Source organism: Hoplias malabaricus, chromosome 5, assembly GCF_029633855.1.
Source record: "Hoplias malabaricus isolate fHopMal1 chromosome 5, fHopMal1.hap1, whole genome shotgun sequence".
In the NCBI taxonomy this organism is placed as follows: Eukaryota; Metazoa; Chordata; class Actinopteri; order Characiformes; family Erythrinidae; genus Hoplias; species Hoplias malabaricus.
The window spans coordinates 16,838,993-16,866,305 of record NC_089804.1 but is presented as its reverse complement, the minus strand read 5'-3'; the positions used below and the strand labels follow the sequence as shown (position 1 = coordinate 16,866,305).

The 27,313-nt window shown below is 40.3% G+C and overlaps 1 protein-coding gene and 1 non-coding gene across 3 annotated transcripts in view; both read left to right on the top strand.

Annotated features, from left to right (window-relative positions):
* The window catches only part of lrp1ab (low density lipoprotein receptor-related protein 1Ab), a 197,990-nt gene that overhangs the window by 54,670 nt on the left and 116,007 nt on the right, over positions 1–27,313 (top strand). For both annotated transcript variants that reach the window (XM_066670352.1, XM_066670351.1), the window contains exons 3-6: positions 4,267–4,404; positions 20,273–20,392; positions 22,397–22,525; positions 23,280–23,534. In XM_066670352.1, the coding sequence (XP_066526449.1) occupies positions 4,267–4,404; positions 20,273–20,392; positions 22,397–22,525; positions 23,280–23,534 (642 nt within the window). The remainder of the gene's footprint in view (positions 1–4,266; positions 4,405–20,272; positions 20,393–22,396; positions 22,526–23,279; positions 23,535–27,313) is intronic.
* On the top strand, positions 22,774–22,938 carry LOC136698547 (U1 spliceosomal RNA). Its single transcript, XR_010803123.1, has one exon. It is a non-coding gene; the product is annotated as a U1 spliceosomal RNA (small nuclear RNA).

Here is a 27,313-nt window from a genome sequence, read left to right as displayed (position 1 = left end):
CCACAAAAATGTAGCTAATTATTAGTGCATTATTCCTGATATTTTCATTGATACTGATAAAATTAAGACATCAACTGAGATTGAGCTGTAATGCACTCAGTAGAGTTGCTATGCAGTGTCTTAACTGTTCTTCACTGCGTCTATCCCTGGACACCCAATAGGACCATACACCAGGGGCACTGGCATTGATTGAGATGCTGATAGCAGTCCACTGACCAAACTGACCACTGACAAAGCACTATTGTGTAGTAGTAGAATTGACAGGTGAGGATAGATCAGCTCCATGCCCGGGTCCCAAGGCAAAACCATTAAACTGTACTTACCAGACTTTTAGCAGCTGATTAATAGAGCCTGCTGGCTGAAGCGAAGCAGGTGCAGTATAAATCTGAGGCCAGAGCACTGGTCTGCGAAGTAGACCATCACCATTTTGTCTTATTTAAGCATAAAATGTTGGGTTGGTTAATTTCACATTAGAGCTGCATGATATATATATATTTTTTTTATAAATAGAATCACAATGGCCTTTGTGATACTGAAATGTAGGAGAATGAAAATGTAGCAAACATATTGCTGTCGAGTGAAAAACATGTACCTCAATTTTTGTGCATTTTTAGTTTAGTACATCATTTGTGATTTCACATTGTGTAAAAGTTTCATGATGAGTGGAATAAATTTTGGCTGTATTGTCCAACCCCACTCTAAAGTTGCAATTTTTTTTATATTTAGCTGTATTGTTTTGTACTTTCATATTTATTTTGTTTTTCTTTTGCCAGGTATGATATACAAAATATGATATTTCAAGATATTTTCTGGATATGGTTTGCATCAGAGTGTTTAATTTTGCCTGTTGTTTGTGGTGGCTGGCACAGTGCGCCGCAAGTGGTTTTGCCCAGTAATTGCAGGTTGGCTCTGGACCTGCATTGACCCTGACCAGGATGATGTGGTTACAGATGGGTGAGTGAATAGAGGAATGAATGAACGAGTAAAACCCTTTTAACTCTTGTTGCTAATAGCTGTAACACCTGCAGGGCTCAGAAGACACCTGCCAGCGTGATCAAAGGGCGTCATGCGGCGAAACCGTTTCTCTGAATCAAAACTGTATGTGTTAACCCCAAGGAAATGTTCCCAGGCTTTTTCTGAGCTAGTGAAAGCTCACAAACTTTCTCTTTCTTGCTCTCCCTCACACACTTTGGGAGCCCAAATAACTATGCCCTTGTTTTTGGTGTGACTCGACGGCATGCCAAGTGTCCCTGTTTGGATAGAAACTCTTAGACTTGCACATTTAACATGTCACTGTTCCCCAAGTCTTATTGCCTTCAAAAAAAAAAAAAAAGAAACAAACAAAAAAACAAAAAAACCCCAGCCTGCTCACTTCCTGTGCAGGAGGTGAAGCGTTCTTTTCCCTCTTTTTTTCTCTCTCTCCTGGTGTTTTGCTTAAATAGGTCAGCAGCTGTAACACACACACACATACACAGAGAGAGAGAGAGAGTGGGAGAGTAGGAAGATGAAGGAAATGCAGCCAAGGAAAACAGTTTTCTTTGCCGTGTGGGCCGCAAGGCGATGGCTGAGGCCGAACTGCTGCGCTTTACCCAGATCACAACTCCTCTCTGCTTATGCTGGCCTGACAGACAACATCTAATATTGCTAATGGTATCAGGAAAAGAGGGGAAAAACACAATAGCTCTTTGTTGTCCCGCTCCATTTTGCTCACAGTGGGATATTTTGCTTGGCTGCCAGTTACGAGAATATTCTGTGGGTTGCTTTTACAGATCCAGAAGTCCTTACCCAGGATCCGTCTCTGCCAGTGATTTGACTCCTCCAGCACCACTGGATTTGCCATAGGGGTTTATAGACAAGTTGATCAGATGTTGACAATCAGTAACTGCAGATGAGGTGAAACCATGCACATGGTGGCTTAGCGGGAACATATAATTGCCCTTCCAGTTAAGATCCCTGGGGTCTTAAACTTGTGATGTACCACAAGGACCAAACACCACAGCAGTGTTTACTCAAACACTTTCCCCAGTTCAGAACAAGTGGTTTCAATGCCTGTTCCTTTAAAAAGCTCGAGAGGCTAGGAATGAGGAAGGAGCAGCAGAAGCTATGGATTTTAGCTGTTTTCACTCTGTTTTCTTCCTTCTCTTGTCTTGTTTTCTCTGTATTTAAACAGTACCCTTGTTTCTGTGTGTTCATTTAATTTATTTTGTTCTGATTAAATTTTTCTTTGTGCTCTTACATACACGTGAGTCCAGTGCTGAGATTGAAGAGATTTTTTAAAGTGTCTGCACGTAAGATTCAGCTCAACAAAAGATTAAGGGTGTGTTTAGACTTGCAGTTCAGTTCCCTTGCTCCAGACCAAACAAGAAAATGATACTTTGTTATATTTTAGTCCTGGTTTGGTTTGATTTCACAGAAACGTTTACAATCAAACCAAAGTAAGTAAAAAAAAAAGTAGCATATGACAAATGTATGACTTTTATTTTGCTAGGCAGTCTTCTGAGTTGTGAGTGTTTACCTGGAGGTAGTTTTACTAAAACAACAGCTCTGGTTTTATCAATTGACACAGCAAGAGGTGGTAAAATGGATAAAAGGAGTCAAAACAGCGCCAGACATTCCTCTACTCCCTGAAAAGAGGGTATGCTACAAAAAGAAGACATTAGGAGGTCTGTCCTCAGGGCATTGTTTGTTTTAGTGCATTCTGTTCCCTCACAACACCATTATTTGACATCTTGGGACATGATGTCCTGTGTTTGGTTTGTTTCGATGCCTTTGATTTGTGTGTTGTTCACAGTTGAAACAAACCTAACCAGAGTTTGTTTAGAAAAGGACAGGTGGTCTTGGTCAGCTTGTTTGGTCTGCACCAGAGTTTGAAAGGGAGCATTCATACTTACGCTAACAAACCGCACCAACAGAGCAATCGCACCAGAGTTCATTTTAATCAAACCACAACTGACATGTCTGAACCTGCCATACATGTAGAGAATATGGGACTCCTAACAACCACACAAGAACAATGTAGAGCACCACAACTCTTCCCGTCATATTTACAGTTCTTAAAGACAGGATAATAGTAAACAGGAGAAAAAAGTAGTGTGTGTTTGTGTGTACAGCACAAACTAGACTGAAAACTGGCTGACCTTCAGACTGATCTGCCCTATTCTGGAACTGACTAAAGGGCTTCCAGTGGCCAGATCTGGGGTTGGGGGGGGGGGGGGGGTGTCAGTCTTTTGTTTGGATAGAGGAAATTGCAATGTAAACAGATGCCTCACATCTACTACATTCACCAGCACACTGCAGTCCAAATCTGAATCAGCTGGGTCACTGAAACAACTCGGCAAACAAGACGGGGTCGCACACGGTGTGGTGCAGTCAGGGTTTTTTCACTATCTAAATGTCCAGTTACACAATTTAAACTGAACTGGATGTTCTCTTCCAATGTGACTAGAAAAATGCATCATTTATTATGTGCAGAATGACAAGCTCAAGAATTCTCCTCTGATCTTGGCCCAGATTTCCTCTCCAATCTTCTACAAATTTTTGGTTAAACTGCAGCCCCTCTAGGGCTTGGCAGGGACAAAGAGTTGAACACGTTATTAGGTTTGAAGTCGAATGTAGTATTGCTACTAGCTATAGAATGTACCAATGAGGCTATGTGGCTTCAAATGCTAACAAGTTCTTAAGGTAGCATTGCGCCATCTCCAAGAATTAGTGCGCCCCCTGCACTGATTAAACATGAGTGATTGAGAAATAATGCCACTTGTGGAGCAGCTTCTGAATGTCTGTGAGAAATAGCGCCCCTTGTGCTGAAGTTACTAAAGGCGAGTACATGAGAAATGGCACCCTTCATAGGGCAGTTAAATGCATCAGATCGGAAATCCATTTATTTTAGGTTAGTGTGAGGCATTTAGAACATGGAAATGGACAGGACAGGTTTTGAAAATAAAGAAAATAAAGCTTGTGGAAATTGGTATTAAGTGTTTTTAAAAAAATTAAACACAAAGAGCTTTCAAAGTAGATTTTTTTTTACTGTTTTATATTGGTGCTTATATGGATCAGGGAAATGTAGGCTTGTTTTCATGGCTTTAAGAGTATATAACTGTTAAAAATGATACCACAGAAATCCCAGAGAACAGAAAGTTGTAAAGCTATCCTCTGCACCGTCCAATTACTTACGAGGTTCCAGAAATTACTCGATTATATACTGTTATATACTGTATATAACTGTTTGTATATTAAAATGCATATGTCCTGTGTTTTATTTTGCAGGTCACCAAAGTCATACGTCCAATTGCCCCCCAAATGAATTTGAGTGTCGAGGGACAGACGTGTGCATTCACCTGAGCAAAGTGTGTGATGGCATCTTGGACTGCTCAGACGGACGGGACGAAGGACATTACTGTCTGGGTACATCTCTTTTTTTCTCTTTTTCATGCAATCACTCTCTCTCCAATTCACACCACAGACACACATGCAGACAGTGCCTGGGGGGTGTCTCTTTTTTCACTGTTGCTCAGACACTAATTTATTTGGAAATTACCTTGAACTTTGGGTTCAGTGGTTGCATTCACCGTTTATCTCCCTCCCGACAAACACCTCCATCAGCCGCTTTAATGAGCTGTCTGCTTTATCCCCACCTGCTGGTCACTCAGCCTCTCTGGACCTTTGCCGTCTCCCTGACTGGACCTGTCGGTTCCCCCCAGCAAGAGCAGGCTCCAGTCAAATCCCAAATATTAACTGGAGTTGTGTTACCCCTGAGTTTTATATCTTTGTTGCTGAAAATGGAGGCTCCATGCCCCTCCAGCTACATATGTTTTTCTATTGACTGAGGCCACTAAACAACACGTTTTTCCTTTGACGTGACCTCTGAAACAGGAACTTCTACCTCACAGTAACAGGTTTCTCTTTTTTTGTCTTTCAGTCCCCTATATTCTACACTATCTAATGCCCAAATCAATATGGAAGCTCACATTTAAATATTTAGGAGGTTATTTGCATTAATGTGGGTGGAACATGACTTGTCTTGCTTCTTACATCAAGTGCAGCGACTTTAGAATAGTCCCGCCTCCTCGTCGGACTCTCCAGTCACAGCGCTAGACCCGCGTTTATGTGAGAGCATAAAGCTGATGTTATACTGAGCAAAACAAACACAGCAAAATAAACATACTGATTATATGAATTAAACAGCAACAAAGAAGAGAGAGAACTGACTGAAAATGACAAAATTCCAGAGCTTTTATTCCTCGCTCCACACTCCTGGGCTTTTGTGTTGAACTGAGCTGTGGCTCATTCTCATTTAAAGGAACAGGTGCTGAAACCTGTCATTTTGAACAGGGATGTTTAGACAGGTGGAGGACACTGCTGTGGTGTTTGATCCTTGTGGTATTTTGACCAAAGTAAGTTTTATTAAGACCCAGAATTGCAGAAAAGGGCAGACTATGTCTACTTTAATTAGTATTTAAACTAATGATTACTTATGGCCTATTAAACTGGGTGTGACTAGACAGAGGAGATTTTTGCAGGAAGGAATGTGATTTTAATGTCAATGCAATATTAAAAATATGTGCATATGTTGATGTAGATATCTTTTAGCCAGACTCTGATTTTGGAGGTTTCTAATGTGTAGTACCACCAGAACAATTACCCTGGACCTTCTGACCCACCTGTTCTCCGGGAAAATGAAGATGATGTTTGACATGGAGGATGTATGGGTGCAATGAAGCTGTCCTCTCCCCAGATAATTTGGCATGGAATGATCTCTCAGAACGTTCAGGGTCATGCGTCGGCCGTTTAAGCTGTGCGTTACCGCCCACTGTGTGTGTGTGTGTGTGTGTTTCTATGATCGAGTGCCCAAAGCTCATGTTTGCGTCCAAAGTCCTGTGCTATTCTGGCTCAGTCTTCCACCCACTAGCTGGAACACTGTGCTCTGAGTATTATAGCATGCAAGGCTCAGAAATGCAAACCAAACCCAGGGAACACTATTATGAGGAAATGGAGTTGTAGTAATCTCGGGCCTGGCTGTGTGGACTGAATGCTTTATAATACATGCTGAGTAATGTAAGGTGTGGTAAGACTGACTCATTGTTGTTCTCATGACTGACCAAGAGTTGGCCTACACCAGCATCGACACAACAAGTGACTTGCTGATTCACCAATTACCAGGTGACAATTGACGCATTACTGACGCCAGCTACTTCTTGACAAACACATCCAATATACAGCATTACTTCTGATTATTAATCGGTATTAATAGGTAGTTTCTTCTCCCTTGTTAGAGTAGGAGCTTCTGCTTTCTGTAAAGATTTTACACTAGATGTTGGACCATTGCTGTGAGAATTTAATGGCATTCAGCCATGAACAATGCTGGGGAGTAACGGAATACATGAAACAGCATTACGTATTTAGAATAAAAAATACAAGAAACTGTATTCCATTACAGATACAATGAAAAAAAAGTGTTCAGAATAGAGTTACATTGGCTAAATTTATGGATTACATTAAAGCAGTGGTTCTCAAACTTTTTAGACCAAGTACCACCCATTATCAAACCAAAACCTCCAAGTACAACCTGTGTGTGCCCCTGGTTCTACCTCTGTTCTGAGGGCATAAGGCAAAATCTTGCTTGAATTTTTGCATGTTTTTGTTGCTTTTTATTTACTTAAAATTTCATGCTTAACACATCTGAAATTATCTAAAATAATTACTAAAAATTAAAGAGTGATTATAAATAACTAGGCCTAAATAAATTTGAGGACATATAAAATTTATGGCCAATACATGTTATGAAAGAAACAATAATAATAAACAGAGAATAGGTCAATGTAATATCAGTTATGTGCTTTAATAGGCTACAGGTGAAAACAGCACGGCAGGAGCTTGGGGCAGGTGCTCACAGTGGCTCTCTGCGCTTGTAGCAGTATGTGAAGGAAGGGCGGGACTGTGTTAAACCTTGTTTAAGGGCTGTAATGATGTGAAGAACGGCCACACCTTCCTTCAGTGTTTTTTTTCTAGGCATGCAACAGTTTGAGAACCACTACATTAAAGTATTTCTGTCACTGCTGTTACCTCTTCAGCTGCGGAGAACTGCGCCATTCAGCTGTGGTGTGTGTTTAATATTACTTGTCTGAATAATGAAGGATTAAAAAGAACAAACATTTTGACATCCGCTGTCTGAAAAGAGAATTACAGCTTTAAAATGCAGGAGAAATCCCTGCTGATGGCACAAGAAGTGAAACATTAATAATTGCAAAAGATAAATGTAGGGATCCTAAGTTATCAAAAGGGCAATTCAGTTAAAAGCCATGAAAGGAGGGTGATTGCTGTGTGCTTCTAAGCATGGCGCTTCTAGTGAGAATTCACAACCTCATGCTACAGTGTCTTTCTCCCTCCTTGTGGAATCATATTTTGAGTCTTTGTTTTTTTTTTTTAAACTAAGCTTTTGTAAAAATACTATTTAGTGTGATTGATTGACAGTGGGTGTTTATGGTTTAGTTGTTTGGTGCAATTTTATACGACAAACAAGACACTTTGTACTGAAAAGAAATTGTGCTAAATGATTTCCATACTTCCCGCACCATTCCACCTTAAATTGTCAATGTTTATCTAAAATGTTTCACTCCTAACAGTTAGGAATATAGTCAAAGGGATAAATTGCCCCCCAGGCAATTAATTGATTATGTTTTGTGTGTATATGTTCTTATAGTTTTTAATCATTTACAGCTAATGTTATAATCATCCAGGAAACCTCTAATACATTCAGTTATTCGCTACAGTAGAAAAACGCAAAATAATATTTTTACTGACATAAACAAGGTGTATGTGCTGCATTCACACTGCTTTAAAATGTCAGAAAATGTCCAAATTTTGGACATAGTTGTGTATATAGTATGTTCTCTTACCATTTAGACATATACGTAGGGACTTTTGAAATGCCCTGGTCAGACCTCTTTTGATGACATTTTGTTCTGACAAACACGGACCCATGAACGCAGACTTACTGGAATTTTATTTTCTTCATGACAGTTTGAGTTTCTGTGCGTCAAGTTTCACAAGTGCAGCTTTGTTTGTTCAAACAATCTAAGGCTTGCACAACTCTTGCTCGGTCATGACACTGCCCCCCCAACACTCCTCTTCATCTCTCATCTCTTAATTTCTGCTCACATGTGAGCAGCTATCGCGAAGTTGCTGAGAAGGGGAGTGAAAGGGAAGATTCGGCAGAGACGGTGGGCTGGAATGCTGTCACTGCTCAATAAATCTGCCGCTGCTTTGCTAATGTAATGTGCATGTGAGGAACATTTATGGGAGCAGATAAGATGCTGCTCAGACTCGAGTGCTAGGGACCTGATTTATAAAACATTTGTAGGCACAGATCTGATCTTAAACTCACTGTACTTGAGAGTGCACCTTCCAATAAAAATTTGGCATGCAGTTTGTTAAAAGATTTTGTTAGAAATTAATTTTTTTGTTTGTTCATCCTAAAAGCTTGATATATACACACTGTATTTAAAAACATTAACACATAATCTACTTGTACCTTTTAAAGGGGACAGTTTGATAAGCCCCGACTCTTTTGATGTCTAAAATCTGCTTCTTTATTTTTGTGCTGGCTTAAATAGTACAGAAGTAGTAGCACATCATAAAGAATCTGTGTGTTTGTTTTTCTAGCTATCTGTAGAAAACACTGTTTCAGTGTGTTGTCTGAATAAATAAGTGAATTAGAAACTACTTCTATTTGTTCTGTATTATGCACACTGCTATTAGGTAAAACATTTTATATAAGGGGTATCAAAGTTACCTTTTTTTCCTCCTTGTGTACTGTTAATGCATTTTTTTATATTCTGACCGAGTGTACCACCCATTGTTCTAGTCTAACTGAGCTTTGCCTCATTAAGAAATGACAGACTTTGCTGTAAAAGGCATAACTGGGTGTGAGAAAAAGCTAACTCCAATTAGTAAATGTAAACAAAGGACTGAATGAATATTACTGAACATATTGTTTAGAAATACTGTAAAAGTACAAAAAAAATAATTCTGGGTCTTTTTTCCTTTTTTTGGGTCATATTAGCTTATCACAATGGAAGGTTTAACTACATTAACTGAACTGGCAGCTAACAGATTCCAAAATACATTAGTTAATTTTACAGTATTTATATGAATAAAGTCACAATGTAAATGCTTTATGGTGCATGGAACTCATTGCAAAAAGAGACAGTAACTGAGTAATGCAAAAAACACCTCTGTAGTGTAACTGCATGTTGGAGTAAATGGGTGTAGCTCCACGGGTGTCCTCAAGTATTTTAGTCCACTTAGTATTTTATAAACGCATTGGCATTTTTTTTAAATTGTATTTTATTTTTATGATTGTTTTAGTCTAAAGGACTGTTCTGTAGAATTATTTTGCATTGTTTCATCAGTTCTGGATATGTTTGACTGACCATGGACCTTGGTGAATCCCTGCTAAATGTTCATGCTAAAAATAGGTCCATCCTCCGTAACTCCACCATACTGCACACTGGTACTCAGAACTGATATTGTGAAGGAACAAAACTAAATGGAGCTACATAGGCTTCATTCAAATGTGGCAGCATATCAGGTTATACTGATCTGCTGCTTTTTGTTGAAAGGCCACTCAGTTAAAACAAACATATCTGCTTACTGCCTTCAGTGAAGTTATAGGAGTCAGGAGTGTGAATTTGTGGTATAAACATATGGTAATACCCCTTCTAATAAAGTACCTTAATGGTAGGAGGACATTTTGTAGAACTTAAAGCCTCTTGGGACTGTAAGTTTTCTGCTCTGTGGCTAATACAGAACGAATCCAGACACATTGTGTTAATGTTAAGAAGCGACATAACATGTCTCTATTGATTAACTTCTACATTAGCGTCTGTACTAACAGTCAGAGTGTCTTGATTGCTGGAAAGGGATTCCAAGCAGTTGTTTAATGTGCTTTATTTTTGCAATTCATGCTGGGTAATGTAGTGTGAGAACATTGATGGATGAAAAAAATAACAACCAATTAAAACAACCAATGACCTAAAAATGAGGGATACAGTTCTGTGCTACAGAATGTTATATAACCTGCCAAATCACAGCCCACAATGTGAATGTTTGCTTATATAATAATCAGAAGGTGCTTTGAGGTGTAGATTATTGTGGAAGAGCAGCCATGTCTATGATTTTGTTTGGGTCTCTGCTTGGCTTTGAATAGGCTATAACTAGTGGTGTGTGGGTGTGCATATGCATGCTTGATTGTATGCTTGTTTGTGTGTGTGTATTCGTGTTTGTTCTGTTAGTGGTATCTGTTTGCTCATGGTTATCTTGCCTCCACTCAACTGAGACAGCACACAAATAGCAGCAAATATGTGCTGCTATGCTACAGCAACTACAAGTGTGATTAGTCCTTTAAAATAGAACGGGACACCAGTCTTGAACCCGTACAATTTCTTAAAAAAAAAAAAAACTTGCTGGCTCCGTACAATTGTAAATCACTGTGTTTGGGCGATAATGGATGAACTTGCTTATGCTCATTGTATTTTATGAGATGGTACAATAGCAAGCTTATTGATATTTGCTGGAGAAGGCTGAAAATCCATTAGAGCTGCTGTTGTTGTTTGTTTATTTTTATGTGCATCACTTAGTTTTATGTGGTCAAATGTGAAGACAATGATAAATTTGAGATAGATAAATGCTCAGGATTTTTTGTTAGCCCTGTGTGTGTGTGTGTGGTACAGTTACTAATACCCCAACTGCTTGGGTGGGATTTTTCTGTTGGGAATGCAAATTCAGCATCTGCTATTGTAACACAATAATAATAACTATACTAACTGGCAGCTAACAGCATCTAAAATATGCTACTGATACGAAATCAGCATGAATAATTACAAACCCAGTATTAGAAGAAAAATGAAGTCTAGATTGAAAATTGACCATGTCCTGTAATACAGCTTCATCGTATATGAAAAAATTATGTTGTGAAAGCAGGAGCTTCATAAAAATATCACAACTTAACTTGCTGATGGTTTTTGTGGGTAGATTTAACATACGTAATTTAAAAAAATTTAATGCGTTTACATAGTTTGTTTCTGTGCATCATCCATAGTTCTAGTCTAGCTGGAGTGAATTGATTACCAGAGACCACACCCTAGTGGGATATGTCTGTTCACTTATTCATAAAAAAATAATAAATATATAAATAATAGGGCTCGAGGAAGAGACCAGAGGTTCTGTTAGTCACTAAACAAAGACAACGTAATCATTGAACATGAATAATATGGTTCCAGGGATCTGGAGGTTGTGGGTACGAGTCCGTGAGGAGTTTGGCGTGTTCTCCCTGTGTCTGCGTGAGTGTCCCTAGGTGTGAATATGGGAGTGTGTGGCGCCCTGTGAAGGACTGGCGCCCCCTCCAGGGTGTGTTCCAGCCTTGCGCCCATTAATTCCGGGTAGGCTCCGGCCCCAGCGCGGCCCTGAATTGGTGAAGCCATGGCTTAGATGTCAGTAGTTTGTTGTCAATACAACAACAGGTCATCTATACCATAAGATATTATCAGCCAATCCATTTTTGTGTAGGGCTGTAATATGTCCTATCTGTTCCTTCTCTCCCTCTTTCACTGTCACTTTCTATTCCTCACAAACACACACTGCATGCACAGACAAGTCATCTGGCAGACAGCAATCTCAGTCATGAGGAATGTCACAACCCAGAACACACACCTACACACACACACACACACACACACCTGCTGTTAAATGCTACAGAGTGTCCCCCTTGCTTTCAGACATACTGTAGAAGTAGCATACCTCTGCTTCTTTGCCATCTGGAGAGTCAGATGTGATGCTGAATATTTCCAGCTGTTAAATCCTTCACTGAGACAGCTTTCCAGAATTAATTTTGTTTTATTTTAAACATGCTTTTGGCATTGCACAATGTGCCACGAATTTGTGCCTCCGCATTTCACCCATCTGTAGCCGTGTAAACACACACACACACACACACACACACAGAGTGGCAGACAGCCAACACTGCATCCAGGAGGGAGCAGTTAATGGATAGGTGACTTGCTCATAGATACCTCAGCTGTGGATGTTAAGGGATGATACATTGCTGTTCCATTATTCCCCTTGACCCAAGTATAAACAGGCAAACACCTGGTCCCGAGCCCAATTCTCTATCAGGACTCTATACAGTGGTATCTAATTTTGGTTTGGCTCTGTAGTCATTCATGTTTGATTGGTAATATCATCATTACACTTTGATCCCTGCTAATACCACAGCCTTTTCACATTCCCAGAATCATTTCAGCCAATGCTGGTATCTTTTATCTGACTCTGCAGAATTCTGCAATGTTCTCCTCCAAGCGCATAGAGCTGACCCACCACTTTGCATTAGTAGCAATTTTAAAGTATGCAGTTACCGACTTCATAGATCTCTGAGGAAGCTTGTGGTAGCATTGTGCTATATGGAGAAACGTATCTATCAGGGTAAAAAGCCAGAACTGAAACATGATGAATTAGTGATCTTACAATGACCGGTTGGTATTTGTACAGCTGCTAATGCACCTGACTGGCCAGGTAAACTGTCATACTGGCTGGCCATTGTAAACTCCCGGCCTGTAACCTGGATCAAAGGTCTGCATTTGAAGACATCTGATTTAGTTGCTTTAAGAAACCGAGCCTTACATTCACACCAATAATGTGAAATATTTTTTTTTCAGAGGTTATACATTTCTTGTTGTTCATTTCTTGTTTATTTTAATGTACACCAATCAGCCATAACCTCCACGTTTCTACACTCATTGTCCATTTCATCAGCTCCAATGAACATACAGGTGCACTTTGTAGTTTTTAATGGAATATAGTAAATTTTTTTGCAAGACTTTGTAGGCCACTGTTCACCCTGTTCTTCAAGGACATTTAGTGTTGGTCATATTGTATGCCTTCACCAGTGATCATTGGATGTTGTTGGCTGGATATTTTTATCACTCAAGCAGGGACACATAATGGGTATAAAAACTCTAGCAGCACTGCTGTGGGTGATCTTTTTGTACCAGCACTTAGTGTTGGCTAGAATAGTAATCTCAGTTATACAGTGACATTGATGGGGTGGTGGTGTGTTAATACCAATAGCTTTTACTCCAAAACATCCTCCACTAATAAACAGCAAGAACTGATGTTTGTTTTAGTTTGCTTAAAATGTACATTTAAAACAAAACATAAAAAAAGAAAGAAAGAAAAAAAAATAAGTAATAAAAAAAACATGTAGAAGTTAGGACCTTATGAACCACTTAGATGAAGACTAGGCCTCACCAAAAAGGGAATGAGGAAAGAGTGAAGAAAAAAGAAACTATCCAAAGCACAGTGCCTCATTTGTGAAATATCTTGGCCTGGGTGCGCAAGTCTGCCAGTAAAACTGGCTTTTTTTTACTGACCTGAGTGCAAACAGTTCTCTTAGAATTCCTTCTTAAATGTAAAGAAACATCTTAATTGCACATCTCCATCCAACCCCCTGAATGTTGCTTCACCTCACGATGGGATAATGAGCTAAAAGTAGAGTTTGAGCAGCTGCGGAGTTCACCAGGGCCAGAAAATGGTACGTTCATTAGCCGCATAAGACACTTGACCCAAGGAGACATCTGAAAGCACTGGCTGTGTTTCAGACCCTGTAGAGTATCACCAAGAATGTCTGGTGATGTTTGTGGTGTGCGAACCTCAGATGCTCAACTGCAAAGAATTTAAGCACCATCAAATTCTGCTTTCAAATGCAAATCTAGTAATGGCTTTCTTTGTGAAGTAACATGTTCACCTGATGTGTGTGTTCATACGGGAGCTAAACAAAACTCCTAGGTGGTGAGATGGCTTTTATGGCCAGTTCCCAAACTGCCATTTTCCACATTGGAACTGTTTTACAGGTATTCATGGGTTGCAGCTGTCATCACAGTACACAGTAGCCTCAACACTGAGGAACTACACATTACTCAAAAACTCTATAAACTGTGATATTTAAATGATTTTATTGCTTCTATCAACACTATTAGTCCTCATTTAGACGTCACAGTGAAAGAAACACAAGTATGTATGTCTTATCCATTTATCGGGTCGCATTTGTAACCAGAGCTCCGTATGTCTGTGTCAGTCAGTAGGGGGGCTCGGGCCGCTTCCCAAAGTATCGTCATACTCCCTACATAGTGCACATCACAGGCAATTAAACTAGTAATACAGACAGTAGTTAGATGTTTGCTCGACAGGAAAAATTGAACCTTATAGCCAACAAAATTATTTTCGACTTACACATTGCGGGTGTGCACAAGCCTTACATTTTTGACCGTGTGCGCCCTACGGAGGGTGTAGGGAGACATTTGAGATTTGGTCTTGGCTTCGCGACAAGATGGAAATATCTCGCGCTGATCATGCACACTTTCAGACAAAGAGAACAGCTTTATAAAGTTGTAAGCAAAACCAAAGGAATAATTTAGGCGGACAGTCACGATAAAACATTATTCTGCAAGAATCTGTCCATTCTAAGAGCACAGACGGCAGGATCAGAATATGAGGCTTGTGTCTGTAGTATCTTAAACACTAAAATAAAACAAGTGTAATGAGATGATTACTGGAGCTTGTATGTAATCAGATTCAGACAGAAGAGCATTAGAGTTCGACGTGCTCACAGTTTTCCATTAGGGCCAATGACTTATGATTAAATGCTAATGATGCTAATTCTGTGTTTCTTCCTATTATACTACTTAGTGCGACCCTTTGACCCTTTACCCCAATCACATAGTGAGGAGGTGGGTTTGTGCTTCTGGATGTTGTAAAGCTCTGTCCAGCGCAGGGAGCGGAGCTGTGTATGAGATCCGTCTTTCCCATTTGTTTACATTAGTGCTGCGACCTGAAACCAGACAATCGGTCCCCAGTATGGCACCCACGCCTTTTAAAAGCAGGCTGGTCATACCTACATCTATTTCAAGTTAATCTCGGTCAAGAAGGTAGAACCCAAAAATAAATACACAAGTTTATTAAGTCAGTTATTATTAAGAGCAAACACAATGAGTCAGTAAGTTGATGATTAACGTAAGAATTGAAATGGGTGGCTGATTAAAAAACCATGACCATGTCTTCCTGGTCATCCTTTTTGCCAGCCCCACAGTGTTGTCTAAAATATTAATGCTGAAGCATGAGGGCCGAAGGTGGAGGCATGAAATTTTGATCCGTTTCCTCTTTTGAAATGGACAGTTTCCAAGAGCTCAGCACACACCTCAGCTCGTGTGTTTGGTCAGGCCTGAAGAAGAGTGCTGTAGCACTTAGCTTTTTTGGCGTTGTTCACTGGAGCAGTCCTCAAGCAGCAGTTTCTGCCTTTCCACATCTATGAGGGGCTTCAATGTCATGGATTCTTCTCACATATTCAAGTATCCAGGTAGTGTTCTCCTGCAAGTGTGTCGAGCTTCAGTGATGATGATAGTGCTTTAACTGCAAGAATCAAGATCAAACCATATTGAGGTCAGACATGTGTGCTGCTACCCTGCATTCCAGAAGCTGAGGGCAGAATCTTATGGAAAGTTTGGTTTGAGCGTCCAGCAGGGGTCGAAGCTTAATAACTTTTGGTAAATGTCACGCTAAGCATGTTTAGCAGCCACCTGCATATTAAGCGGATGTGCTGTCTTGTTGGAGGCTACTGTCCCAAATACTCGTCATGCTGGGTGTGTATTGTGTGTGAGTGTGTGTGATAGGGTGTGTGTCAGGCCAGGAGGGCAGGGTGTAGGCCTGGCATTGTGCTGGGTGAATCGATTAGATACGGGCATCATCGTTTGGCCACATATCTTCCTCTTTCCACTGACACCACAAAGAGCTATTGTAGCTATGGCTTTTGTGTACAGAGGACCCTTATTGTCCCTGTATCCCTGTATGTAATGGGGTGTTTGGGGGGTTGTGTGAGAGAGAGGTAGAGCGAGAAAGAGACTGAAACTTTCCTTTATCTTGGATCCATGAGTTTTACCAAACTTTAACAAATTGCAAACAATTTATTTCAGTTTTATTGATAAAATAGATTATTCAAATTAATGTCAGCGCATAATTAATTATACAGTAAATATTACTGTATAATTATTATTATTATTACTTAAGAGTGTGTTTTTTTGGTGTTTATGCTTTCCCCAAACCCTGGGTGGAAAGGGGACAAAATATTATACTAAACAGTATCAATGTGGTGGTGGGCCATCCCCAATAATTCTAGAAACATTTGAGTATGTTTTGGTTGGGTAGGTTATTTTGGTATGTTTTTCTGGCCATGGCACATTTATTTTGTATTTAAATCACATGCACAGGCTCTAAAAGAGAATCCAACACATTTACCTTTGACCACAGCAACTGTGGCATTGCTAATGGAGCTAAATACAAAAACTGCTGCAAACACAGAGATATTAGAATGGCAAACAGAGTTTCGTCTGCTCATTCATTGTTTATCAAACCAAAGACATGAGAATTTAAAGCCAAACAAGAGCACAAGAATGTCCAGGATTTAAATTAGCTTGGCCTTTGAAAGGTGGCAGGAGTTCTGTTAACAGAGCTGAAATTTTATTTCACTTAACAGTTAATATATATAGTAATATATTAAATAATAATATTAAAATATTATTTTATTATATATATAATATATATAGCGGTGGCTTGTTCACATGCTCTCCACATTTGTGGATCAGGCTGCATTTGTATTTGGACCGGGTGAAATGCGAAAGGAAAGTCTCAAAACCCAAAAACCCGAGAGAGGAAATGAACAAATGCACATCACGGAAAACACGTGAGTGACTTGATCCACAAATGCAGATTCTACAATTTACAAGTAAATTTTAAATTTGAGACTTTGACTTTACAAAATTTTCATTGTGTATTTATTTTTGCAAAAAATTGTGATATATCTATGAAAACCAAAACATGTATTTATGAATGTAACTGTATTTGAACAAATTGCAGACTGTGAGTCACAGTATTCATTTGTAAACAGTGAAACATATTTGTGACTTGTGTTTAATTTGTGGATTAACATTTACACATTTGTAAAGTATTTCGAGACTAATCTCTCTCCATAGTTGTATTGTTATTGCTGATCAGTGTACATATACAATTCTGTTGCATTTGAGAGAAGAGATTGTGAGAAATATCATTCGGAGATATTAAATCATCATTCGGTGGTTATTATTAAAACAATGTTCAGGTTTTATTCTTAACTCCAGAGCCTGATCAGAACTGACACACATCCACACAGCGTTGTTAGTGTACTGAGGACGTGCATAAAATATGAACATTCTGAAAACTGACAATCTCTCTCTTTTCTCTCTCTCTCTCTCTCTCTCTCTCTCTGTGTGTGTGTGGGAGTATATAGTGGGCTCTCAGATTGTGAACATTTTTGTTCTGTTCTATTCCTAGAATGTGTGTAATGTGGTGTTTGTCAACATTATTCCTACAATATAAAAGCCTTCCACCAATTCTGCACAAATTCATCCCATGAGTGTGTGTGTGTGTGTGTGTGTGTGTGTTGCATATTATATTAAGTTATTGTGAAAATCATGATTAAAAAACTTCATGGGTATATTATGTTATAAAGGACACATGGCTAATTATAGAAAGACTGTAAACCTGTAGTCTGTGTGTGTGTGTGTTTGTTGCCCTGTGATGAACTACTGCCCTGCCCAGAGTGTGCGCTTGCCTCACACTCTGATCATGGGTAGGCACTGGGCAACCTGTGACCATGACTTGGGCCCAGTGCCTGAAAATAACTTTTGAAACGATATTTTACTAATTTATTTAATCAGTGACATTGTGTCTCTCCAGTGTTGGTGTTTTGGTGTGTTGTTCCTGTGTCTTTGGGGGTTTCCTCCGGGAACTCCTGTTTTCTCCCACAGCCCAAAAACACATGTTGGTAGGTGGGTTTATGGAGACTGTGTTTGCTGTTGTTTTATGCAGATCTCATGCCTGTACAAAAAGTTCCAGCACTTCCTGAAAACACAGCAGGTTTAAACATCAGACAAAAATGCTTCAGGTCTCGGGAAAAACACTGTTGCAAATCAGCTCGTTATAAACACGTCAGACAGGATGACCTCAGGAGAAGTGGACACAGTTTGAGTTGACTGTGTATTGCTAGATCAGTTTCAGCTGCGTTGCCAGATGAACTCTGCGACTGTAGACTCTATGACCAAAATTTCATCCAACATTGTTTCTGGAGTCGAGGCTATTCATTAATAATCTCTACCCAATTGGCTACAGCAGCCTCTGATTCTACTGTAACATGTCTGAAGTTTTGATTGCAATCGTGAGGTCACATAAGGGGCGGCACTGTAGAGCTGTGGCCACAGGGCTCTAGTACCTCAGGATTTCCATGGGTTGGTCCTCACCTCAGGTCTGTGAGGAGTTTGGTGTGTTCTCTCTGTGCCTGAGTGGGTTTACTCTGGGTGCTCCTGTTTTTCTTCCACAATCCAAAGAAACACTGGTAGGTGGATTAGCTGTCCAACATTATCCACAGGTGTGAGTGCGAGTGATGCCCTTGACTTGTGTCCAGCTATTCAAGGTAGACTCTGGACTCAGTGACTGGGATTGAAGATGATACCCAGGTCTAACACATCCTGTTTACACCGGCATAAGAGTGCTGTGATAGTGCTGAATGGAGTGTGCATATCAGAGTATCATTATGATAACATCTTCATCTTGTCTGCACATGTCTATTTGCTGATTCCTCATTCATCTGTGCACCATTTATCTCCTGCTTTTCTCTCTCTCTCTCTCTCTCTCTCTCTCTCTCTCTCATTCTACTTCTCCTTCCCTGCAAATGAAGGTGAAAACAAGATTAGAATTTTTTTATACATGCGTACATACTCTGTCTCTTTTTTCCTCTCTCTCTTTCTCTCTCTCTCTTCCTCCCTCTCTCTCTCTCTCTCTCTCTCTCTCTCTCTGTCTCTCTCCCTCTCTCGTTCTACGTCTCCTTCTCTGCAATTGAAGGTAAAAACAAGATTAGAATTTTTTTCTCATTTTCTCTCCCTCTCTCTCTCTCCTTCCCTCTCTTTCTCTCTCTTTCTCTCCCTCCCTCTCTTTCTCTCTCTATCTTCCTCCCTCTCTCTTCCTCCCTCTCTTTCTCTCTCTCCTCCTCCCTCCTTCTCTTTTTCTCTCTCTGCCTCTCTCTCCCTCCCTCCCTCTATTTCTGTCCTTCCCTCTCTTTCTCTCCCTCTCTCTCTCTCTCTCTCCCTCCCTCCCTCTCTTTCTCTCTCTCTCTCTCTCTCATTCTCTTCCTCCCTCCTTCTCTTTTTCTCCCTCTCCCTCTCTCTCTCTCTCTCTCTCTCTCTCTCATCTCCTAATCAGACTGACCTTCGTAGCTTTGTTTTCAGTGCAGGGCTGTAGATAAGGCTGAGTATTTGACATCAGCATTAAGATAAAATCTTAATGCCTTGGTTTACACGCTGTCTCTGTAGGCTGGAGGCGACACATACTCATATTTATGAAATGTCTTGAGATTAAATCAGCTTAGTTGGGAACAGGTCATCCTTGGTCTATGCCATTATTCAATGGGAATTGTATACTGGAACTGTTCCTAGATCAGTGCTTCTGATCTGAGAGGGTTGGGAGTATGGCTGTTGCTAATGTAATCACCCACTACACCCAATTGTTCTCAAATAAGTACACATCCTCTGCAGACTGTAGTCCATCTGTTGCTTTGCATACTTTTTAGTGTGTTATATCTTTGTCAGGACCACCACAGAGATGGTATTATTTGGATGGTGTTTGTTGCTCTTGTACAAGTGGATCAGACACAGCCGAAATGCCGGAGTTTTCAAACATTGCACCCCACTCACTGTCCACTCTGTTAGACATACGTAGACCTCGTTGGTCCAACTTCGTAGACGTAAAGTCAAAGACAGTAGCTCTCCTGACAATGGTCCTCCTCTAGTCCATCGGTGGACACAGGATGCTGTTGGCTGGATATCTTTGTTTGGTGCACTAGCAGTGACACAAAAGTGTTTAAAAATCTCCAGCAGCACTGCTGTGTCTGATCCACCACGACTACATCTGTGTCCCTGCACCACGCCCATTAAACAAATATTCACCCAACAGCGTCCTGTGGGCAACCAGTGGACTACTACACTCTGTAATTGTAAATCCATAGGTATAAATGTACAGCTCTAACCTGATGCCATCCTATGGTTGTAGAGTGTTAGGCCTAATTTCTGCTCCAATGAAAAATGAAGTGCGTGTGCTCGTTTCAGACTGTAATTTTGTTTTTCTGTGGTCTGTTTTCCAGAGTTTGTTCATAACTGCAGCACTATGGGCTGTTCGGATAACTGCTCCATCACCCCTTCTGGCCCCAGATGCTACTGTAGGAACGGCTACGAAGTCGGAGAAGATGGCAAGAGCTGCAAAGGTGAGGTCCACTGCACACAGATTCTCAGACAGCCGTTCGCCTGCTCTGGTCAGGTTTGATGAGTACTTCAGGACCGCTAAGACTACTCCAACTCGTTTCAAAGATACTAAAAGGTGTTCCTTCACTTCAGAGAACACCGTTCTACCGCTCCACAGACAAGGGATGAGATCTTCCCTGCCTACTGCAGTAAGACTTTACAGAAAGTCTTTTACAGCAGGGACATTAACCTGTATATAGGGTACAGCTCCATAATTATAGCGTGAGGATGCACACTGCTTCGTGCTGCACCCTCCTTTTCCCTCCTTATTTCCTTCCCTCCATCCCTCTTTTTCTTTACTCTTCTCTTTTTTCCACTCCCACCCCTCCCTTTTTTCCTCCATGTCTCTCTCCCTCCCTCCCTTTCCATCATTACCTTCATCTCTCTCTCCCTCCTTCTCCTATTCTCCTTTTTCTCCCCCCTTTATCTCTCACCAACTTTCCTTCTTCCCTCCCTACCTACCTCCCTTCCTCTCTCCCTATAATCCTGCTACTGATATGACACTTTCATTCTGCGCTGAATGATTTGCCGGTCACAGCTAAAACATCCTAATAACTTTATTATATTTATGCCCTACAGATGCTGATCATGAAAATTGCTTGAGCATCTAAAAGTAGGTCATTATGCTGAAGCTGCTCAGACCCCCTGTGACCACACTAGGGGGAAAAAATACACAACTGAGATCATCACTCACTGAATTTTAGGTCATGTTTATTATAAAATTGATAATTTAACATTGAGAGCTGATATTGAGCCTATACCTGTCGATGAGTGACTCTCTACCATTTCTTTGAAAATACAGATAGGTGAAAAGTAACACACCTTTCCTAACACTTCTGACTGTGTTTTATATTTAAACACTACAACTACACACATCTTAAATTAGGGGGTCTCATACTCTAACAAACAGTACTTTGTAAAATTGGGGCTTTTGAAAAACACTACATTTTCAACAACTAAAATATTCATCTGTTATCACAAGTGTAGTGTTGGTAAAATGAGACAGTTTCTCAAAGGATTCTTTTGATACTCCATTCATGACTTATTTCTGACATCTCCTGCTTTATTAATGACTCCACAGAGGCAGATTTAATCTTAATCAGACTTAATTAGAATCAGAATTCATCAGCAATCATAAAGCTCTCTGTCAGCGGGTAGCATGACCTTTGCCTCTCCCCTCATCACAAGCACAGTACTAGGCAGTGTGAGGGACTGTCAGCTAGGAAGACACTGGAAGGTTAGCATTCTCCTCCATGTGTTGAGTCAGCAGCAGGTCAAAAAATTGGTAGCTGACTTCACAAGTCTAGAAAGAAACTGTCTGCTTGGATTAAGTTTTTATTTGAGGGTTTCCTCCTGTGATTAACATTAAACCCAAGATCTGCCAATCAGAGGTAAATATTTAGCTGCAGAAATGGTTAGAAAGAAAGAATTGCTAGTTAGACTTAAGGATAAACTATTGGACAAGACCCTTGGCTGTTTACTAAGACCCACATGTATCTCTATTTTTGTGGATTTGAACACAGCAGCTACACTTCACATTGTGGTAAAACCTCAGGATGAACGAACCAATAGAAATGCTCCAAAATGTCTCATAAAAAAGACAATGTAAAATTTTTTACATTGCCTTCCCTCAAAAGTTATGAAGGTTTTTCCCTTCTGTAAAGTAGTTATTTTGAGAGATATGTGGTATTAACAGGACAGTGAGGATATGGACTCCAGAGAAACTCGTCCGCCCGGAGTGGTCACTTCACACATGTAGCACACAGATGGGATTTTGCAGCATGAAATGTTCTACGTGCTTTAGGCAGCACATGCAGGAGATGCTCCGGGGCATTATGGGCTCTGTTCACACAAGCACTGCCTCTGATTCTACCCATAGTCTTTACCATGGTGCTAGGAGTAGGGGCTCTATAAGCCCAAAGTGTGTGTGTGTGTCCTGCTGACCGAGGTTGTGTTTTGTGCTACAGATTTTAACGAGTGTGCAGGGTATGGCACATGCAGTCAGACGTGCACCAACACAGAGGGTTCCTACACCTGCAGCTGTGTGGAGGGCTACCTGCCTCAGCCCGACAACCGCTCCTGCAAGGCCAAGAATGGTAAACACACTCTCTTTCTCACACATGCTTTCTCTCTTTCTCTCTCTCTGTCTCACTGACTCTCAAACACACACACACACACACACACACACACACACACACACACACACACACACACACACAGGCAGTGTATGTAATTTTGTTATGTGTCATGTTGCCATATTAACAATAACCTACAGCATAATAAAAGATCTTCCCATGCCCAAACACACTAAGTATGTTGTTGTATTATTTGTGAAAATGGGGCCATACTTACATGGCAGGGGGCGACACCATGATCACAAATATGGTTTACCCAAGGCAAGGCTCAGCCATTGCACTCCGGCTGTGTTGATCCTTGCAATTTCTTCAAATGTGGAAATCTCGACTGCATCATTTCTAGTAGTGGGGGATTGTGTTTGCGCTCTCCCTGATAATTTTAATTTAGCCGCACAGTGACTTAGTTGTTTAAAGCGCCTGTCTAGTAAACAGGAGATCCTGGGTTCAAGTCCCAGCGGTGCCTTTAGGGGCAGCTTTGGCCTAATGTTTATAGGACCGGGCTTCCCCAGGACCGGCAGCAACATCCATGGCCCCTTGAGCAAGGTACTCTACCCACCTGTGTGTGTGTTCACTGCCACAGAAGGGTTAAATACAGAATATAAGTTTCGTTGTAGGTAGTACAATGACAAATAATTACACATTTAATTAACATTTATTAATAAATATTAAGACTTTTGGACCACCGGTGTAAGCCACACCTTCACTTTTCCTTTAGACCCTGTGGAACGTCCTCCGTATCTCCTCATTGCTAATGCCCAGAACATCCAGGCCACCTCTCTAAATGGCGTTAACCCTGTCTCCATTGACACCCGCAAGACCACTGCCATGGACTTCATCTACGCTGAAGAGACAGTCTGCTGGATCCATGTCGGGGACACGTCAAGCGGCACACTCCTCAAGTGCGCAAATTTCCCCAATGCCAAGAGCTTCACTGATGAGAGGAATGTCAACATTTTCCTCAGTCTGCATCGTGAGTAACACCCTTTTTTTACGAATCTGGAAATTCATGTTTTTACTGATACTAGGCCATGCATTGCCACTGATGCGAAGCTTGTGGAGCAGACCCAAATAGGAGGGAGGATGTGAGTTTTTCTATACATTGGGATTTGTCAGTCCTTTGTGAATCGTGAATCTACCACACAATCAACATGCAGATAATGCAGTTTGTCCATATAAACAGTAAACATATAAAAAATTATACCAAAAGTAACCCTAAAGCTTCACAGTAAATAACAAAACAAAATAATCAGAATAGTTGCTTTGCTGAGTCAGTGTAGTTTAACTCCTTGGGTTAGAGATCATTGGCTTTTGAACTCTTCTAATGGCATTTTTGATTTTCCTGATCCTCAACCAGGTGCTTCTGCTTGAGATGATGAAACAGATTATTTGTGTTTCCCTCTTCTGTTGTTACAGGCTTCTTTCATTTCTTACATTACTGTGGTTTATTATACATCTACACCACTGATGTCTCTCCCCTTTTCTAGAGCAACTTCCTATGTAACTGCATGATCTCATTATGTAAAAATCTGAATATAACTATTATCAGGATAGTGATTTATTTTTTATTAGTTTTAAATTATACTGATATTATTATTATTGTTGTTTTTGAACTGTACAATATAGCACAGCCCTATTTTGACATCAAGTCCTGAGATTTTAGAATTATACCACCACCTGCATTTATATGAGACCACAAAATGGGATTAAACCACATAAAACAAACATGATGGGAGTGGAGGAATAAGAGAACCAAGCAAAAGTGAGAAATGACTGATCTGAGCCAAACCAGCAAAAATGAGAACTGAGAAGAAGAGAACCAAGGTAAACCAACTTACAATAGAGCCTCTGTGTGCCTCACTTGACGCTGCTGTTTGTGTGTGACAGGTCATGTAAAGGAACAAGTGCTGAATCTGACTGTTCTGTACAGTGTTGCTTAGACAGTGGGAGAACACTGTGCTCTGATTGGATCCTCAGTGATGGCAAAATAAATATGGTTCTCAATACATTCCATTGACTGAACCACATATACCCTTTTTCTAAACGTTAACTCAGTTCCCTGGGATGTTATTGAAATATCTGTGACATGCTTTGGTCAAGATACAACAAGAGTCAAACAACAGAGCACCTCCCCTGTCTAAACAGCCCTGTTCAGAACAGGCAGTTTTAGCGTCTGTTCCTTTAAATCCGAATGAGCCACTGTATACCCCAACACAAAGTGCACAGCCGTGAACAGAGTGAGAGAGCAGGAGGTCCCTGTGCTCTTTGAGATTATTTTACTTCCTTTAACCTCTCGCAAAATCCCAGGTCCAAACAATTATGAAAATATGTAGCATTTCCCTTGAAATTTTAGTGCATACTTTAAAGTACGTTGAACTGTTGCTGCATCAGACATGTGGACCAGAATCTTTAGTATTCAAGGTATTTCAAGTTTTAAATGCTTGACAGTGAACTTTTAATTAGCAGAAGTGGCCTTCTGAATGTTGGATTAACCTCTTCCATCTCCAGAAACATCTTCATCTGCCTCCCACATTGAATCATCAGGACTTTAGTTCGTGACCTCTGTTTCTGTTAGTGTTGTGTTTCTAGGATTACTTAAAGCCACACACAATGCTAGATTAGTTTGTCACGTACAAACAATTCTCAATGCTGTATATATAGATTGAAGCTGGGCTTAAGTGTCATGAAAGGCTTTCTAGTCCTGTTTCTGTTCCCCAGTTTTTCAATGCTGCCCATAAGACCGAACAGAGGCCTTCAGCCTCTAGATTATGCTGTTGTTGAAAAGCTTTCTCACATTGAGTTGTTTTAGAACACTTAATCCCAGATTTAACAATAAGGCATACAGGAAGTCTCACCCTACAGCTGTGTGTGTGTGTGTGTGTGTGTAAAAAACCTCATGGGGGAAAAAAGTGCTCATCCAAAGAGGACTGTTCCCTAAAATATTTCCCGTGTGAAAGAAGCGAGTCACACGCTGATACAGTGCTAAATCATACCTGTGGCTGTCAAATTAAAAGCTTGTGAGAAGTCCACAGTTTCATAAAACTCACATGATGTCTTTCATGGCATTTCATAATCAACTGATTTTTAGTATTGCAAAATTGCTTTCACTTTTGCTGGAACCTCTATTAGATGAGACATCCAAAGCAAGATCCTTTCTCCAGCCAGTTCACAAAAGAGTCATGTGTTTTTCATGATTTCAATTATAAGTTGTCCCATTCTCTATTCTGCTACTCCTAGCCCATATTTCTATTGATTTTAATCTTTACACATCATTTCTTTGCTTCTAATATACTTACATCCCAAAGCTTTTTCTGACTCTTCTTATGGTACAACGTAATGTTGTGATGGCCACTATTTGTTGACCACACCAGCGTGCGGGCCCCATGCCATTTTGAGTGTTCATTTCATTCAGATGTTCTGACCAGTGCACTGTTCAGCAGTGTATGAAATTGTTGATGTTTCACTAGATGCTCTTGTGTAATGGATGTGGCCTAAAAGCTCATTCAGACTAAATACTGGCCGACTGGGGCTTAAGGCCGGCCAAGTCATGACTGAGGACCAAACTAGAAATATTACGGCTGTCTGAAGCATCCACCCATCCACCCCACCACCCCCCAACCAATCATCTGCCAACCCCTAACCACTAACTCTCCTTCAGCACGCATATGTACACAAGCACGTACACCGTGTGACTGGAGATGAGGTTTCCTCAGAATGCAGCCAAAACTGCCAGTTTTGACTTTGGTAGAAATAACTCTCTTAAAATGCCATGACCACAGCAACGAAATGAGTGGGCATTCCCTGTAGCAGGGAAAATGTAAACACACCTTACAGAATGCACGTGTGTCAGAACTTTTTAAGACTTGTGCTTAAAAGTGGTTTTTAAAATATGAAAGTTGTTTAGACACATATCAGTTTACTTTCAAACTTAACAAAATGTAGGAAATGATTTCAGTATATCCAGGCATGGTTTTGTCAAGACAAAAGGATTTAAAGCGCAACGGCAGCCAAGTATGTGTGTCTGCACCCCGGAGAACAAATGGCTGAAGAGATTAGGAGGAGATAGTTTCAATTATTTCTTGCATCAGCCAATCAAAAGTCTGATGTACCTAGGGTTGCAAAGGGAAATGTCAGTGGAAAATGTCAGATAAATTTCCAGTAAATTACAGGACATTTCCTATGGGAACTTTAGCTCGGGAACTTTGGAAATATTCAGAAATGTAAACTATCCATGGAAGTTTTGGGAATTAATAGGAAATAATTGATCATTTAAAGAAACTATATCATACACTATCATAAATGTGCCCTTTTCACATGTGAAAAATGTGCCCTTGTCAACAGCAGACATGAAGGCATATCAATGCAAATAATAGCTATGACGCATGGTGTCATAGTTGATGCACGTAGCATTCTTCTGTTGAATAAAATGACAGAGTGTAAAAACACTAAAGCTAATGGTTAAAGAAATAATTAGTAAGTATTAATTCTCATTTACAGAAACCAGTTGAGGCAAAAAATATAGGTAGCTAGCCTTGGTAAGTTATCGTCTTGCTAGCCTGCTAGCCTTGGTAAGCTAACCTCTTGATAAATCGCTCATTAAGCATTTCTGATTTACCAGATAGCAAGCAACTGTGAGATTACACCTTGATTTAATAGTAGCTTAAATGATTCAGTGCTATTACTGTCAATACAAATATGTTTGGGGATCTAATTTAGGCTTAGGGTAAGATTATGGTTAGCATTAGGGTTGGA